The sequence below is a fragment of the Convolutriloba macropyga genome, chromosome 6 (assembly GCF_964194025.1).
Source record: "Convolutriloba macropyga chromosome 6, txConMacr16.3, whole genome shotgun sequence".
In the NCBI taxonomy this organism is placed as follows: domain Eukaryota; kingdom Metazoa; phylum Xenacoelomorpha; order Acoela; family Convolutidae; genus Convolutriloba; species Convolutriloba macropyga.
Genome location: NC_134473.1, coordinates 1,698,076 through 1,716,861, shown reverse-complemented (window position 1 = coordinate 1,716,861; position 18,786 = coordinate 1,698,076). Strand labels below are relative to the sequence as shown.

The following is an 18,786-nucleotide window of genomic DNA, read 5'->3' as shown; positions in this document are numbered from 1 at the left end:
ATGAAGAGAATATTCAACATCTTACTCAACATCTTGAAAAAATCTTCGTTTGAGAGTCCATCCAAGTACACTGTAGTCATTTCAGAGCTAGCAAAGATTTCGATAGCTTGTTCTTCGTTGTCATTTTCGTTTCTTTCTTTGTACAGATCCAGAGACGCAACAAACTGAATTTTTTTGGCTGCAGTCGAAACTTCGCTGTTTATAAGGTCCGTTATGATGTCTCTATTGTTCAGCATGAACTCCATGAGATCTTGGTCGTCCTCCGTTCCATCAATAGTGAAAACTTGAAGTGCTCCTTGAAAGGCGGATTCTGTTGGTCTTCTGCTTGTTCCACTAGTTCTCGAGGGCAGTCCATGTTGATCTCTTATGTGTGTGGCAAAGCGATCAGCAGAATCAAAGCCAATGTAGCAGTAGAGACAACATTGTACTAACGGATTATGTCGGTTTCCGAAATGTCGTTCGAGAGTTCGTAGATCTCTTGTAGTGAAATCACAGTGTTAACAGCGGTACACTGGCACTCCAACTTCATCTGGATGCAAGTTCCTTTGGTGACGATTGCGGTTGGTGCGAAATGTGAATTTGGCGTTACAAAATTTGCACGAGAATCTCATTGTTGAATTTAATTTGAAGATAAAATGGTTTTGAGTTCGAGCTAAACCAAACCTTCAACTCTCTAAAAATAACCAACGTTCTGATTGGTTGATTTTGAAAACATGTTCAAAACGAAATTTCTAGGGACAAAGTTTCTTTCCAATCAGTTAACTAAAGGATTACACAAGAGTGAATAATATCATTGCCCAATGTTCACAGTCCCATTAATTAAATTAGGAGATGGATGAAGCTTTAGAAACAACATTTTTTTATTCCGTAAGAGGGCGTCTATCATTTTATGCAAATTTAGTCCTGCTTTATGCAAATTCCATCATTCGCCAGTGAGGGCGTAGATCATGTTTTATGCAAATCCATTTGCATATATGATTGGTATTCTGGCCAAAGAGGGCTACAATCATGTCTTATGCAAAGTTGAATTAAACTGCAAATACCAATGTTTTGCCGTAATAGTCGGAGACTTATGCGTATGTTCTATGCAATATATGCGTAATGACTATGCAATGACGTGTTTTAGCGAGCCTTATATGGTTAAATGGCTTTATTGGTGTTCTAGTGCAACTGAATATCTCTTTTTAGGCATAAAAAAATTGATTATCGCAGTTTTTTTAACCAAAGACCTTAAAAAAAATTTTTTTGAAAATAGATTCTAGTATAACAAGTCCCATCAACGATTACTGGAGGTTGTAGCAGAATCAGTTGAGGGTTGAAAGATTTTAAAAAAACTAAGAAAAAATGTTTTTAAAAGTTGGAAAAAAACTTGATTTTTTTTTGTTTTTTTTTCGCAATTTTTAATGGAAGTCATACTTGGTGAGCAGCTAGCTTCATCATTATTATGATCAAAGTTTCACAGCGTGAGATTTTATGAAGACCGGTTTTTACAGAATTGTGAAGAAACCTCGGGAACACGATTTTTCAAAACATCTGGCAGCCACATGTTTTTAACTGAAAACAGGTGTTTGCGAAAACCGTGTTCCCGGGGTTTTTTGGCTATGATCATCATAACCTTTTATTTCTGTTACAAAGTCGTAAGAAAAACTCATTCTGAGTATTTTTCAGCAAAACAACCACATCATCAATATTTTTCGATTTTTCGGAAAAATTGACCTTTTTTTCAGAAAAAAAAGTGTTTTTTCTCTAAAACTTCTTATGAGGAATTTCTAAAGTAACACCTTCAAATTGTAGTAAAAAACATAGAGATAACATTGAAACATTGAAAAATTGCATGTTTTCAAGTTATTTGTAAGAAAAAAATTTTTTCAAAATTTTTAGTTTTCACAAAATTTTTGCTTTTTTACAAATAACTTTTTTTCTGTTACAGATATGAAAAAGTTTATGGGGACCAAAAATTTAGAGCGTGTTGTTTTACATCATATGAGATACTTCTCAGTAGTTTCCTCATCAGTCTTCCACTTGTAGGGTGATAAGTTAAAGACAAAAATATTTGACTGAACATAGATTTTGTTCTCTGTGACCCATAAAAACGTGCTCCTCCAAAATTTTTGTTAAGAGTTCTATTGTAGAACATTTTGCGCTCAGCAAAATGTCTCCTTACAAAATTATCCAACTTTTTCGTTTTCATTGTTTTTTTTCGTTTTTCTTCAAAAATTTTTCAATTTTTCGAGCAATTTGTTTGAAAAATGGTTTGAAAATGGGCAAAGACTCCACCTCTCAATAGAGTTGTTCAAGTCCTATTTTGTAGACGATATTGTGCTCTATAAAACCATGTTTATACATGTTTCTTCATTTGGCGAATTTAGTCACTTTTACAGGTTTTCGAAAAAAAAATTTCAGTTTGTCTTTAGTCCTTCGAATTTTTTTTCTATTTTCAAAAACCAAACTAATAATACTAAATTTTTATTTTATACACAAAAAATATTTAATCTCCTTTACAAAATCGAAACAAATAAATCAAAGAAATTGACTCAACATTTTTATAAAACACAATTTTTGATTACTCCAATAAGCAATTCTTCACACAATCAAACTGAAAGTTTAGGTTTCCTTTCAGAAATTCTAATCAAAGAGTTTTTCACAAGGTCCAATGGACCTCCTTTTTCTTGGCGCGAGAGTGACTTTTGGCGTCTCGGAGTTGTCGGGTGTTGTTGTTGTTGTTGTTGCAACCAAGCTTGCACCGGTCTCTAAAATTGTTGTTGGTGTCGTCGAGCCAGACTGTGTTCTGAAGTCGGTCGCAGACAAATTCTGCATCAATTGACTTGCAGTTGGTAGTGAGCCAAAATTCCATGCAAGTTTCTCCTCTGTAACGGGTGAAAACAGAGACGGTGAGCTCTCCTGAGTCACAGTGGCACTAGGATCAGAAGTTGGCGTTGAAACACATCCTGGTGTTGGTGGTGGTGACTCGGGAGAATGTGGAAGGCCCCACAAATCGGCTAGGTCATTGCAGGCCCGAACTACTCCCAACTGGTTTTCGAAAAAGGGCACGCAGTCACAATCGTATTTGTATAGAATAGTTCGAGTTTCTTTTGGCAGCGTCACAATGTCATACGGGTAAAGAGGATGTGTTAACGACAAAGGTGGAACGGACCCGCCTGAAGTGATAAAGGTTCCACCGCAATCTTCACTCTCCTTTTTGTCCGGCAAGGTTGCAATGAAGTTAATGAAGATTTTAGGTATCATAAAGTGTTCAAGCGTTGTCCAGTTCTCCTCTTTCTCGTTTGTCCTTTTTTGTTGGATAAAAACAACAAAGTTTTCGTAAAAGGTTTGCTACACAATTGTTCGCTCGACATTGTTTTGGTCGCATAGGATATGGAAAGACATATTCTGCGTTTGAAGAATTTTGAAGAGATTATAATGTTTTAAAGAATTTTGGAGTGCTTTGAAGAGAAGATAAGCAAATTGAATTTTTTTGATAATTGAACAAGAAAAAGTTGTGAAGGTATTGAAGCGCAAGGATACTTGTTCACAAAATTTGACTTCTACTCAGACAGTGGACTTTCAACAAAGTTAAAGAGTTGCTGTTTCGGAACCGAAATGAAATAAAATGTAGCGGGGAATTTACCCCCATTTAGTTTATGCGAGTTAACAATGTGAGTCCAGTGGCAGTTCTCTTATCTGCGGAATTTTGATTGAAAACATATGTGCTTTACTACTTTGTTTATAACAGAATTAGGCACACGCCTTAAAACTGCACATGTATTTACAAAATTTTAGTTGAACGCCAGGTGTTTTTCATTAATTTGGACCAAGTTGGATAAGTAGACCACACACGTATAAATCACGCATGCCGCGCGCCTGAGGTGGGGAGCACGTTGCTTGTAATTGAAACCACTCTGGTTCCTTGTTACGAGGGAATTATCACACCTAACACGTATTATTCCCCTCTTATCAGTTAGTTTCTTTGAAACTCATGCTGTTAGGGACTATTACCAGTGTGTATTTGTGTATGTGTGTGGGTTATCAAGGCAATGCCAAGAAACACCTCTTGTTGATCTAAATATAACTCCGCGATATATAAATTATATGGGAAATACATGGGCCTCTGAAGACATGTGATATATGTAAATCACTTGAAACACCCTCATCAGTACCGTTTTGGAATGAATAGTTAACATTTGAATAATTTAACAGTTGACTACGTTCGCTAACAGTTGACTACGTTCTACAACAAAAACTTCCAAGCTAATTTGGTACAAATGCCTTTCACTGCAAGCAAAGACAAAGAGTACGGTGATTGCTATTTCGATATATCCTAAACAGAAAAGAGGTTGATAAGAGCTACTCTCAAAACCTTTGAAAACACCGGGACGTATGTCTTTTTGAAACTTTTTAAGAGAAAAGACAATGAATACGAATTTGAACAGAGAATATCCCTTACAACAGAGGAATTTGACAAACTTATGAAAAAAAGTGGCAGGATACGAAACTCGGTCCAGAGTCAGAAGGGAAAAAAGATACTTCGGTTACTAAAAAACCGGTGGCTAAAAAACCTAAACTAGCAGAAAAAGATTCTGGATACGAATCAGCGTCCTCATCCTCGGCTGCTTCCACAGATTAATCAAAATGGTTGAAGCAATGTTTGAACGATCGCCGGGTTTCTTCAAACAATTTCAGAAGGCGTTCAAATTTTCAGTTTGCGATGGAAAACCGGAGTTGAATGGTGTAAAAAATTATGCTGTGTGTGTTCATTTTGAAAACCCCTTTTGCACTTTGAAAACTAATCATTACCATGTTTTGGTGGATACGTCAGACGTGACAAAGTCTTCAGACAAATCAAAAATTAAAAAAGCTATACAGTGCCTTGTCTCTACACAACATTTAAGATTTTGTTTGCCAATTCAAATACCCTAGAGCTGAATGGAGAAAAAGCTTGTTTTGGCGGTTGAACACAACAAAAATTTGAGCATAGATTCGCACTCAATTCAGAAACTGTTGCCAAACTTCTCTAACGTAGCTGCTAATCAAAAAGTCAACAACAACAACAACGTGACGTTGAATGAAGACAATCGACGACGACTACAGCAAGGAAGCAGCGTACAGTTTCAACTCCATCAAAAGTCATTGCAAAATTGTATTACAAAGTCCAATAACCAACAAACTCAAACTGATAGCTTTGCAAGTGAATCTCTAAAGAGATTTCAAAATATCTTGTCTGGGCCACACTCAGGTGCTGTCTGCCAAATAATGGACATTTTTTTGAGCGGATATGGTAATTTGCTTGTTGATACTGATGTTTTGTTTGTACGCATAGTGTATGAAGAGAAAATAAAATTTTGAAAAAAAAAACTTTATTCAACTAAGCAGATTTTTAGTAGAGTTAGTTAGAGCATCATATGAAGCGCAAATCGAATCAAATCAACATCACTCATTTTTACAATTTCTGTGTTGTTATAAATGTAATGAGCAACATAAATACAAAATAAGTCACACAATATAGAGTTTTGTGTCTGTATAGGCTGATTTCTAAGCAATTCATACACGTTTTGAATATCAAGAGCAGCAGAGGCCCGTCTGTTGTACAAACATTTGTATGGTGTTAATTTCTGTCCAAGCGGATCAGCGAAAATGTAATTGCCATTCTTCCTACACAAAAGTTCCAATGTGTTCCAATAGAATCAGAGCTGGATACATTCACAATAATGAATCTGTTCTGTGACAATTTCAAGGGAAAATTATCAGCAGCAAAGACACCACAAAATTTGTACTTTAGAAGTTTACATGCTTATATCAGGCTGTTTATTTCGTCTTCATCCATTAGTTTGTCAGAATATGATTTTTAGAAACTTTCCGAGACAAATCGATGAAAATAGTGCTCGCTTTCTCACCAATAATGAAAATTCCTATATTACTTGGCAAGGCAACTGAAAACTTGAGTTCTATTGAAATTGAACAATTGGTGAGTTCAGGGTGAATAAAATCATGCGACGCCTGCTGAGTGCTTGTGAGATCAAACACCATAATAAAATGGCTCGGGTACTCAGACAATTTAATTCCATGACCATTGTCAATATAGGCTAAGTCTGACATTGTGTTGAAATATAAGCGTTTGTCATCAGTTGTATTTATTGGACTGTCAGCAACAGGAAGTCCATTTCGGTAAATACAAATCTGCTCCAGATTGAATTGACGAAAGTGGAAAGGATTGAGTTGTTTGCTTCCTAAAAACGCTTCATTTGTGTTAAGGCATATAGCTAGACGTCGAATTGGCTCCCTGCTGATAACATCTTCTTGTTTCCAGCTTTGCAAGCCAGTAGAAGCAAGAAACGTTTTAGTTATGGTCTCCAAATACGGATAGGACGCTGGACTTGATAGTAAAGTTTTTTCAATTGCAGAAACCACGTCATCGTTCAACGTCATTTTTCTTACATACAAATTAGTTTCTATAATTTTTACTTTGTAGGATTTTGTAGCATCGTCGGAAATTGTAACAAAATCATCTATTGATCGTCGAAAAGAAATTCGCAGCGTCACACCACTCAAAAGATGTCGATCGCAAGTAAAAAAATCTACAGCTACTTTTCCATAAAAAGTACATTCGGCAGACTGTCTAACCAAAGTTTTTCGTCTGTTAACTTCAGCTGCCAGAATTGCTCCGGGGTTCTCTTCGTAGGAATAACCTTGACATGCCAACCAAGTTGCTTTAGCATCTTTGTTATGAGAAAATTCAGTTTCAATGAAACTTTTGCGAGCCTAATTTCCATTTGCATTTGAAATTTTTAATCCGTTGGCAGATACTGTACAGTCTGAAAAGAGCGAATGTAAAACATTATTGCAGAAGTAAGGGGCGTCTGTTTTGATGACGTCTGCTGCAGCTCCAGCGTCATATTTCAAATCGGCTTCAGAACCTTGAACTATCTTGCTTTTGATTTCCAGGAAAACTTTTTGTAGGTCAATAAAATTATTTCTGTCTCCAGCCACCTCAAATTCGAGCATGGGTCCGTTAGGGCTGTACACTGGCCCTACTCTTTGACAAAAACTACCATCAAAAGTTACAAGAAGCGCTGGTTTTTCAAACAAATCCAGGTAACTATGTGTTGCCTCTGTTGGTAACATATTACCGATCATCTTTAACTCTAGCGGAGAAATCCGACCGACTTCTTTTTGGCTGTTTATTTTTTGAAATGACTGTCTTTCTCACATTAGTACTTTTTCTAGCTTTTGAGCCAGATCGTTTAGACCGTCTCCGATTCATTCGGTTTTGTCGTCTCATTCGCAGTGCTAATGAGCCTCCTGTTTGTTTTTTAACTGTGTTCGAAATAGTGTTTTTCAACGCCTGCTTTGCGGATTTTTTTTTGCTGACAACATCCACTAACTCTGGCACACTTTGTAATAGAAGTTCTTTTCCGACACGTTTTGCTGTGGGTAGAATGAATTTTCGTGCACGCGGTAAGGCGATTCAACCTATGCCACTTGCTAAAGCTCTAAAGCCACTTCCTCTTTGTCTATAGTGTCCAGAAAAATAAGTCAACGAAGATGCTTGATTGGTATAGTACGATTCCATTGTTTTAATCACCAAATTTTTTGAACTGTAACGTCAATATTACTTTACCGGTTCCTGAAAACGGGACTAATTGACCTGTTTCGGTACGTAACTCTATGGAAATTGATTGAATCGTATTTGAAAGTAGTTTTTAATAGTCCAAATTTGAAAAAAAACTATTCTATGTGTTGGTTCAAGTTCACACACGCTACCCTTTTTCAGACGTTGTTTTGAATCAATGACACGTAATAAAGGTGCCTTAGCATCGCCAACATATTGATACTCGATAATGTTTGTGTATATGAATATTAAGTGCTTTCCCGCGCACAGATCAGCAGGGAATTCTCCATAAAAAGCTTTTGTCTCATCGCTCTTCATTAATTTATTTGATGTTGCTGTATTCATTTTGTACCCAATATGTACACCATGTTTATCTGGAATTCCTGTAAAACCCACAATACTGGGTATTTCTTCACTAGGAAAAGTGATTCCCTCATTTTTACCAAAAAGTATTTCGTATTTTCCAGTACTCTTGATTTCACGAAACGAAAAATAAGGTAGTCCAACTGTTCGCTTGATAGTAAATAAAAGTTGAGCAACAGTTTCAAAGTCTCCAGTCATGGAAGAGAATTTTTCTCCACTGTAAGGTCGAGAAAAGACATTGGCATCAGATGAGATTCTTTGTGACTCCGCGTAACCCTTAAGACTATATGCTATCAAATCTCCATTCACCACATGCTGAATTTTGGTCGGAAAAATAATTTCGCTTAGAGCTACCCTCCAGTCGCCATATAGTTGAATTTCATCGTTGAAAAAATTTCTGAACGAAGCTAGTGTGTTTTGATCAAAGATCTCCATCGAAGCGCTAGAAATAACATGTACCGTGAACTCGTCTTCGAATCGTTTACTTCCCATTTTTTAGTGGAGACTCTCGTACTAGTTGAAGTTCGGGTTGATAGAATTTACCCTGGATAACTTCTTTATCCGCATCAATAACAGAATACGTGGGAGGATGCAATGTCGGGATAGATGCGATTTCAAATATCTCGTCAGTAAATGACTGTTTGTAGCCCTTCCCGAAAGTCTGCTCTTTTTTCACTATGCGCACAAAATCACCAATATAGAATTTGGGTTTTTAAGAATTTGTTGTATTTGCAGTCAAGGACACAAGCCTTGGAACGTCTTTCTTCGTGACTTTGTTCGGAGCGAGCTTTATCGTTCAATTTACTCTAGAATTGATTGTTTTAACAAACGCATCCAATTTGTCTAGATATGAATAAGTCCACTTTTCTTCTAAATACCTGTAGATTATTTTTTTCAAAGAGCGTATATTTCTTTCCGCAAAAGAAGACTTTTTCTCACTGAATGTACTGTATAAATGAATTCCGCGTTCAGTGCATAGGGCTTTGAAGGCACCTAGGAACTCTGTACCATCATCAACCCAAACTTTCTCAGGTTGTTTATGCTTGATCATCTTTTTGAAGACCTGTGCTGTCTCTGTGGCATATGTTGTTTTCAGTGGCTCAACCCTGAGATATCTTGACAAACAGTCAACAGCCACAAGATATTTTACACCACCGTTGTATTTTGGAAGTTTATCAACATATGCTAGATCTACGGACCAGATCTCATTTATGTCGTTAACAACAACTTTAAGCCTTGGAAACCTGAGGCGACGTGATCAGTATTTGTTAAAAGATGGTTTCGTTTCCAGATACATTTTAATTTTCTTCATTGATAAATTACTCAAATTTTGCAATTTCTTTGCGCTTCCAAATGACGCAGGACCGTTTAAATAGAGCTTGTCAAGTTTTCGCACATCGTCAATAGATATCCCAGTCTTTTCTACGCGCCTCTTCCGCTGTCTTCTCTTTACTTTCATCGACTCTTGGCTTTGCACGTTTCTTCGTTGGTTCAGATCGTCTTCCTTCCTGCTCTTTTTTTGTTTTTTGCATTAGTTGTTTGGATGCAGTTTCCTTTTCATCTTCACTGTAAAACTGATCTACAACTCTTTTGCGTGAGTATTATAAACCAAGTCAGCTGATATATCAAGTTCACTGAAGATTTTGGTATACTTTGACAAGTCAATTTTTTTTGTGGGTTGTTGTAAATTGTACAAAAAGCTTGTTACATCTACTCCTTGAGGCTCATCGTTAATGTGCAGAATGTTGGTCTCTTCACTAATAGAAACATTATTTGAATTGAAAATTTTATTTAGGATAATTGCAGCTCTTTTTGTTTTGTTTTCATCCACTAGTTTCAGTTCTAGCATTATTGAGTCGAATGCTGAATCCCTCCTTTTTTTCACTATTGGCTCTATTTCACTGTCATCGCTAAAAAACGATTCGCTTCTTACATCGTCTGCATCACTTGTCACGTCACCGCTACTCTTTGTTCTCTTGATCGACCAATCAGTGTCAGTGTCCGCATCTTGTACTTTTTTCTCATTATTTCGTTCAAATTTGGGATTAGTCCTCTGTAGGAGTGCTAACTGAGTTGCTTTTTGCTGATACATTGGATTATCAAATTTTTCTTCCTTGGTTGGGTTTTTTGAAATGAACATTCTTTTAGGGATCAAAACAAACTCTTTTGCATGCATTATTCTGCCTTCAAGTAGATATAGCACGACAATCCCAACGCTCGAATGAGTTCTGGTTTTTTGGCTAAAACGTTTCGCTTTTTCTCCAAACTTGTTTTCTTTGATAATATTTGTTGAAATGATTTCTCCTGATTTTTAAGTAACTGCCTGTTCACTGGAACGTTGCCATTAATCACATTGAGCAAACACTCACAGAGAAAGTTTATAAAGCTATTTGGTGCTTGTTTGAGGAACTTTCTGAAATTGCTCGCGGGCAGCTCGAGCATTTGCTTTAGCATACATAACCCTTTCTCTCTCATCTGTCAAAGTAGTGATAACCGCTTTGGAGGACGGTAGATAAAAAATTGTTGGACCTGGTTGTACAATATTTGATTAATAACGCAAGGAATCTGATGTTTTTGGATCTAAGTCAATGAGTAAGTGTCCAAAAGGTTGTTTTGTTGCAAGTTCATAGCTTTCCTTCAAAAAATTTGTATTGTTCAACTGTTTTCCGACATAGGTGATCTGCTGTATGTCTCTAGGTGATTTGAACAAAATGATATGGGTTGTGTTCAGATCAATCGTTCGCGACCATTTACTCTGTTGAAATAAGTTATGCTTAACATAAATCACACTAATATTTCTATGGCGTCCCGCAGTTGCAAGTTTTGAAAATTCTTTGTCATTGAAAAATTCTTCACACGAATCGTCAAACACAAGCAGACAATTTTCCAGCTGAGAAATGAATTCGAATCCAGAAAACTTAGTGAAAAAAATGTTCACTTTACGCTCTATTGTGCTGAACTTTGGCTGCTCGTGTTGATAGAAAAAGTAAATAGAACTAAAGGTTGGATAGAAAGTGTTTCTCAATAACATTTGGAATATAAGTTCTGTTTTTCCAGAACACGACGGACCACAAACAGCCATAAAAAGCCTACCGCTAGTGGATATTATTTTGTTCATAGCTTTGGATTTGGAAGAGCGTAGCCAACTGTGCACGAAAGCAATGAAGACCAAATTTTTATTCCTCACAATCAAGTTGGGAAAACACAAGCTTGGTTAAAGACACTACAATAAGAAAAAGTATTATCAAAATTTGAGTAAAATAGACGACTTCGGAACGTGGTAGCCGAGAAATAAAAAACTTCCACGAACGCCTCTCATGATTTTCCTCATCAAAAACTAAAGCATTCAAACCCCCTACATTAGCGGAGTCTATCTGGTCTTCTTTAACACTCATTTGAAAATAAGTTATTTGCAAAAATGAATAAAAACTCTGTTTTTTATTTTAAATTGCATTTTTGTTAGTCTCTCTTTCAATCCAAAAGAATTCATAAGTAGTATATCTAGAGTCTTTGTCGTCTTTTTTGTAAGTCACTTTATAGTTTGCCTGCATTCCGTAACCACTTCCATAGAAGAAAATAGACTCTACGTTGCCTTCACTGACCAACATTTTAATTTCATCAGGGAGATTGTCATCGTCCAGAGGTACTTGAACTGGTGCTGGCCACTTGGGCGTAGGTAAAGGGGTTAGTATCAGTTTTCTCATTTTCTGTTGTAACGACATGATACATTTGAAAATATTCAAGTAATGAAAGATATTTCTTCAGCGTCTCAATTTCTTTAGTGATGCAAAGAATCTGTTGTTTTCGCAGAATATTCTTTCCCCGTGATTCTATTTTCTCTTCTTTTAAAAAAGTCAATGTGAACTGATTATCATTCGTTATGTAACTGCATACTGTCAAACTTGGAGATAAATTCACTTGAAGAACTGACGGAGCTGCCTTCTCCACTCGACGGCTCATTGGATGGCAGAGAGATCCAATAGAAATACTGCTGTGCTTTCCTTTTAGCACAATGTTTCCTCTTTTGTTTTTCCGGTAGGTAGAAAGGGTGGAGAGCACAAGTAATATTATCAATTGGCGATTTAATATCTTCAACTTTTGGACATAGAAGAGTTTCCAAATCTATTACCTCTTTCTGCAAGAGAGTTTGGAGTGATTCTGTTTTCTCTTTCCCTTTGGTATAAAATTTATCTAACGGAAACCGAAGTTTAATGGCGAGAAAAATTTGTGATAGAAACCAATAGGGATAAGTACCGCTGTTCCAAGACAAACCATGTAAAAATTTAGTAACCCACTTATGAGATCTCCTGTCACTAGCGGAAAGTGAGTTGTAGGAAACTGGCGGAAGACAAAGAATTGTGTCCGAATAATTATTTGAACAAAGCGATAACTCTTTTATTATAAAACCAGTTTTATTGTAACGAAAACCTTCAAAATCCAATATCACTATTTCTTGTTTTAGCATTCCAACAAAGTGAACAAATTGTTTTTGATCGTCTTCACAAACAAACAAAAATCCAATCCCGTGATGTGACCCAAATACTCGTTCGTAATTGGACAAGGTAACACATAGGAATATCCAGGGCCTTTACGACTGTACTCTGCTATAAAACCTGATGCATCGTGGAGTATTGCATGAAGTCGAAGTATTTTGGACGATTTGAAGTAGTTGTCCAGCGACGAATTATCAATTCCAATTAGACCTCCATACGGTCTCAGCTTCAATGTTGCCTCGAAATCAATATCAGGGTCAAGGTATTGGCAAGCAGCTAGAAAATACAGAATAATTTCACCGTATTTTGGATAATTGTTCTTTATCTCCAGGTAAATTTCATGAATATTTTTTAGATCAATGGTTGCTATCGTTTTGGCCATCCTTTTCAACAAATATTATTCTGGCAAAATGAATCCTAATCGTACCTCATAGGATTGACCACTCCCAACCAAAGTATATTCACACAAATACATGTAGCGAAAATACCGCTAACATGAAGGATCTTCCCTCACACTCGCGAAGTATATATACCAACAATAAGCCACCAGACAAATACATGTAGCGCAATTACCACTTTCTTAACATAAAAGATCTCCCCTAAGGTGTTAGTGATCCCCCTCTGCCGAAAGGATCTCGAAGGATCTCCCCTAAGGGATCAGTGATCCCCCTCTGCCGAACGGATCTCTAAAGGATCTCTCCCCCCCCCGATCTTCCTGTATATATACGATACTACTTACGCCTCTGCCCGGACTGCACACCAAGTTTTAATCAGTACTGATCCAGTTCATGTCTTGGAACAGTAAGGTAACAGAGGTCTGATCATATCATTTTTAGACTTTCTAAATCAAGTCTCAAGTCTTGGCAAGTCTTGAGTCAAGTCTTGAGCAAGAATTGACATGTCTTCAAAAGTCTTAACTCTTGAGATAAGACGTAATCAGTACTGATTTGTTAATTCAAGACGTGGTGTTTTTCACTGGAGAGTTAATGATCAGACTCAAGTAAGCTCATGCGCTCGAATTTGCCCAGTAATTTAGCAAAATTGTCCGGTGAGCTTGCGAAATGGTCTGATTAGGACAATCTCGAGCGCACGCCTCAACCTGGAGTTTTATTTTCATAGAGGATACATTTGAAACATTTACAAAATTTTCTGTGCCTGTTTGGCGTGCCAATTTCATTTTCACATATTTCTAGGGTACACATAATCCAGGCTCACATATTTCTTTATTCTGGATTTTGAGCTTTTTTATGTTTATGAACAGTACATGATTGATGAAATTCAAACTATATTCATGTTTTTTATTTTTATCTGTCATCTTTTTGCGTACCATCAAAATTTATTCTGAAATTTGTTTTAGCTGGCTGGTACAATGCAGTTTGTGCCCTGCACGTTCTGGCTATGCTCTGGTGCATCACTTCAACTATTCTGTTTGGTGTCGCTCTCTGTTGCAGAGTGTGTAGAGAGAGCAATTTGTGTTATATGATTGGCCTAATTGTCTGTGTCTCATTTCAGAGTAATTCAACAAATAATACAATTTTTTCAGCCCCAAAAGTTTTTTAAAGTCTCATTTTAAAAGATTATATTGATCTTTGATATAGCACGATACTCTGTAAAAATAATAGTGATTTACTGCCCTAGTTCAGAACACTGAACAAAAAGACACATGAAAAGTTCGGTGTGTTCATTTTCTACCTAAGAAATCATCGGTATGTTCGGTTTTGTTCATTATGTTGGGTTTGGATCGTACCAATCCGGTTTTAAAGGTAAGAACTTGGAGTTTTTTTCACATACAAATTTTTCCATACAAGTGTCTCCAGCGTAACTCTTGGAGACATTCGCTTCTAAGAAATAGTTAACATTGATAGATTTTCTTCTTTAGCTCATTTATAAAACTAATTGAACAAATCCAATTTTTTGTTTGCTTTTCCAGTTAAACTTTTAACATACTTATTAAACATTGATGGGAATTCAGTTCATTAAATTATACTCACATACGTTTATCATTATTATTAAGCACACCTCCGAACGGTTTATCGAGTTCAAAGCCATAACAACGAATCCAAGAAACCAGAAGTACCGATTTCAAGAGACTGGACATACCGACGACCATCTACCATTAAACCAAACATAACGAATCTAGGAAACCAAACATACCGACAACTCGCTTCAAGGGCTCTGGTTGTTTGTGTCTAACTGAAACCAACCATGCCGACGATTTTTTCACGTTTACAAAAGGCCATTTCTGATTTAGTGTGGGCATTAAAGTCAGGCCAATCTATATTGCCGGGTTGTTAGAGGACACAAAATAAATAGTTGTATAATTAGAGCGAGCAAACTAAGAGCACAAACGCCTGGATCTCGGAAGATTGAAACAAAAAGGGAAAGCGTGGATAACTTTTTCACATTCAGGGCAATTCTTAAACATGTAATTGCCTGCATCCACACACACACACACACACACACACACACACACACACACACACACACACACACACACACACAAACACACACACACACACACACACACACACACACACACACATCTACAAGAAATAAGAAACGTTTCAAACTGATTAATATTTCACCATTTGTATAGCACCTAGGAAAGTAGATAGACAGACTGCGTAAACCTGTGACTCCACTTTCAATTGCTCAAATTTTCAGATCTTATGAGTTTTGGACTTGCATATTTTAGAGTCTTGATTTTTCTCTTGGTATTTTTTGTAAAGGATGGTAGACTTGTATGTTTTTGTATGTAGCGTCGCTCGACACGGGTTTCAGTGTTGGTGGGTGCAAGCGCATAATTTTGAAAGAATTGAAAGTTGCGTGTGAAATGGCTGAATTTCTTGAATGTTTTTTTTTCACTGAGAGAATTTTTTTGCTCTTAACAGCTCATTCCTTGCATTTAGGTTTGCGGATTTCTCACCCATCCTTTTACATCCTTTCATCACTTTGCGAATTACGAGTATCACCCGAGTCTGAGGGAAATTAAGCGTTGAAACAGCACATTTCAAGATTAAAAGCTTAAGTCAATTCTGAAACACTGCATCTCCAGAGTATATTAAAATTCAATATTTTCACATATCCCTCATAATGATTATATTTAGGTCATATAGTTCGCCCAAGCAAAATTTAAACTGTTTTATCTGAAAATTACTCTTGCGATAAAGATAAGTTTCAGCACCATAATGTCATTACATACAATAGCGATATACATCTAGCTTTGTGGTTAAGACTTGCTAAGCAATTTAAATATTTTAACTAATCACGCGGAGGTTCGAATCACAAATAAAACAAAACTTGTTGTTATTATTTTTCATGACTAAATTTTAACTCAAAAATCAAGACTGACCAGTTTACACAGTGTCGTCAACAGAATATAGGCCATCCATAAACATAATGTCCTTAGACTGATTCACCGCTGATTTGCTCTGCCACCAACCTCCAGGGGTGATTTTCACTGCATTGCAAACGCAGACACCATAAAATATTACTTTCCGGTTTTAATAGCTCGGTTTCAAATAATTCTGCTTGAATTGATCACAAATGCGAGAAAATTGATAGCAAAATCCAAATTCATACTAAGAATAGTTTTTGTTTCACAGGACAAAAAAAATTTATTAGCTTGATCGCGCAATATTCTCTAAGATCCCCAATTGATCTAAGAACACGTTCCACTTTCACCGTTGTGATATGACTCAAAGATAATAAATAACGAACCCCCCCCCCATTATACACACACGGCAAATACACTATAAACAACGGCTAACTTTTTACGGCAATTACACTCAAAAAACATATGCGAGAAAAGTTGCCTAAAAATCGTGTAAATTAACATGATTATTCCATAGAAAGAAATTTAACTTTTTTTTAGTTTTTTGGTTATTTGGTAATGCGGCTACACACGTAATTTCAAATTAAGTAGTAAAACAAAACTGGCATACTGATGAGATTGGCGTTGACCTGATGTGAAGGACAAAAAATCGTTCTGTATTCATTAATGACAAAATTTGGCAGAAAATTCTTCGATATAACAAAGTTTTCTGCTTGACTACCTTATACATACAGGAATGTCAGTAGTGTGCAACAAAGTTTACATATGACACGAAAATCTTAATTTGGTCTCATGCATCATAGCAGGCGGGTCTTGTAGTCGCTATAGCAATAGGGAAGAAGAGAGAGGGGGGGAATTATCCATTCATAGTTTAATTTACTACCCAGGTTGCCCGAACTTGGAAAACTTGGTAAGGCCGTAGTACGGCACCGTATAAGTCTTTGATCAAAACCGTACTAAGATCTTGTTAAGTTTTCTACGGGCCGTAGTAAGGCCGTACTAAGATTTCTAAGGTACCGTACTAAGGCCGTACCAAGATTAATAAGGTGCCGTACTACGGCCGTACCAAGATTAATAAGGTTTTTAAGGTCAAATAATAGCTGGAAAATTGTCGGAAAAGGCTCCAGTCAAGTTGAAAAACGGCCTTGGAAGAGACGTAACAGGGTTTTGCTATTTCGAACTGATTTGAGATAAATTTTTTGACCATCAGGCCTACCTGCAGAGCAAATTTAAGGTCGAAAACTTTACCTTAGAAAAATTACAAAACTTGATACGGCCTTATACGGCACCGTACTAAGTTTTGTAATTTTTCAGAGATTTAAAAAGTTATACCCAGTGCCATAAAGTGATGAAAAAGTGAGTTGTATTAGATAAGCGATAGATTTAAAGTCGATTTTAGGGATTTAGAATTTAAAAATCAGTAATTACATCAATTGGCTACGGTGCCGTAGAAAACTTATTACGGCCTTATACGGTGCCGTACAAAGTTTTGTAAGTTTTCTACGGCAGCTTATAAGTCTTAGTAAGTTTTCAAAGTTTCGTCTAAGGTGGTCAACCTGGGTATAAGAATATATTTATTATTGTAACCGTTTATAATTTTCCATGTTTTAGCATTGCTCGGACTGACAGCTGCGATAGTCTTGGCTGCAATGTTACAAGAAATATTCACAGTCGATATTCTGCTCATGTTCAGAATCTTGTTTGCTCTTTTGATAACTGCATCACTTCTAAGCATCGCGAGTCTCGCTCTGGCAATCGTGGCCATCAACTTCCGGCCCAAAAAGTCACAGAAAAAGACACCCGGTGCTGGAGAAGCCAAGGGTGATGAGAGGTCAAATTTGAAGACTGAGGGTTCTTATGTTCAGCCCCGTTATTATTCGGGTTATCCAACCGAATCCTCCTATTATTACTATAACTGATTAGGATTACAGTTAAAGTTATACTGAAGTGACGTGTCTTTCCCCTTATATCATCACACTCCTCCCCCAAGCTTGTATAGTGGTCATATAGACGCCCCTCCCTCCAATAATGGTAAAAAACGCCATCCAAAATATGAATGCACGCAAAATTACCAAAAAAAGTTGTGTAAATATACCTGCACCATAATGAGGGGTTGAGGGTCTGTAACTCCTCGAGGGAGAGGGGTCCAGCTATTTGGGATGTACCCGCAATCTGTTTGCCCAACAACAAATTTGTCCTTTTGTTGAAATCACGGAGAGTGATAATAAGATGATACCGTTGAAATGAGGAACTAGCTCCGCTCAAACGTTTTCCGGAAGAATCTAATCCTGTTCTTAGAAATCGATCGATGAATTTCAAAACACTATATCTACAATGATTTTATGGATTATTGATTATTACTGATAATAAAGTTGCAGTTTTGAAGCTATTACAAAAAAAAAGATAAATTAACAAATTTTGCTAATTGTAAAACTTCTGACTCTAAATAAGTGACTTGTGTTTGGTGACTTCCGTTAATTCACTTTTCAAGATTGATGTCTTCATTTCAGTACCCTGTTGAGCTCACAGTGAATCCCATCACTGCATCATAGAAATTTCAGAAACGGTCCTCCATGGTTCAATCCCGGGATGAACTTTCTTGGCAAACACATCCAAAAACTACACATAGTTCCATGCAGGCCATGGAAATTGTTCCCGCAGGATTTCCAAGAACTCCACGATTGGATTTTCATGGTTGCCAGGAACACAAAGAATAAATTTCCATGAAAACGTACCAATTCTTATTTCAGAAGACATCCGGTGTTCCTGCATTTTATCCAAGAAAATCCATCATTGTATCCTAGAAAACCATATATACTGGCTGTTGGTGCATGATGACATTTAATTTTAGCCCAATTCCATCATAAAACTTCGGATTAAAAAAAAACAAATTATGCCACAACACTTTTTTGTCAAACATCATATAGGCAAAAAATTTATTGTATATGCGCAAATAACACTCAAAGTGGTCTACAATCATTTTCAAGCCA

The 18,786-nt window shown here is 36.7% G+C and overlaps 1 protein-coding gene across 1 annotated transcript in view; it reads left to right on the top strand.

Moving 5' to 3' along the window:
- LOC142340686 (uncharacterized) overlaps positions 1 to 17,829 on the top strand; it is a 38,725-nt gene extending 20,896 nt beyond the window's left edge. The window contains exons 3-4 of the mRNA XM_075391379.1: positions 13,820 to 13,975; positions 17,408 to 17,829. Of these exons, the coding sequence (XP_075247494.1) occupies positions 13,820 to 13,975; positions 17,408 to 17,715 (464 nt within the window). The 3' untranslated portion in view covers positions 17,716 to 17,829. The remainder of the gene's footprint in view (positions 1 to 13,819; positions 13,976 to 17,407) is intronic.
- Positions 17,830 to 18,786: the final 957 nt, after the last annotated feature.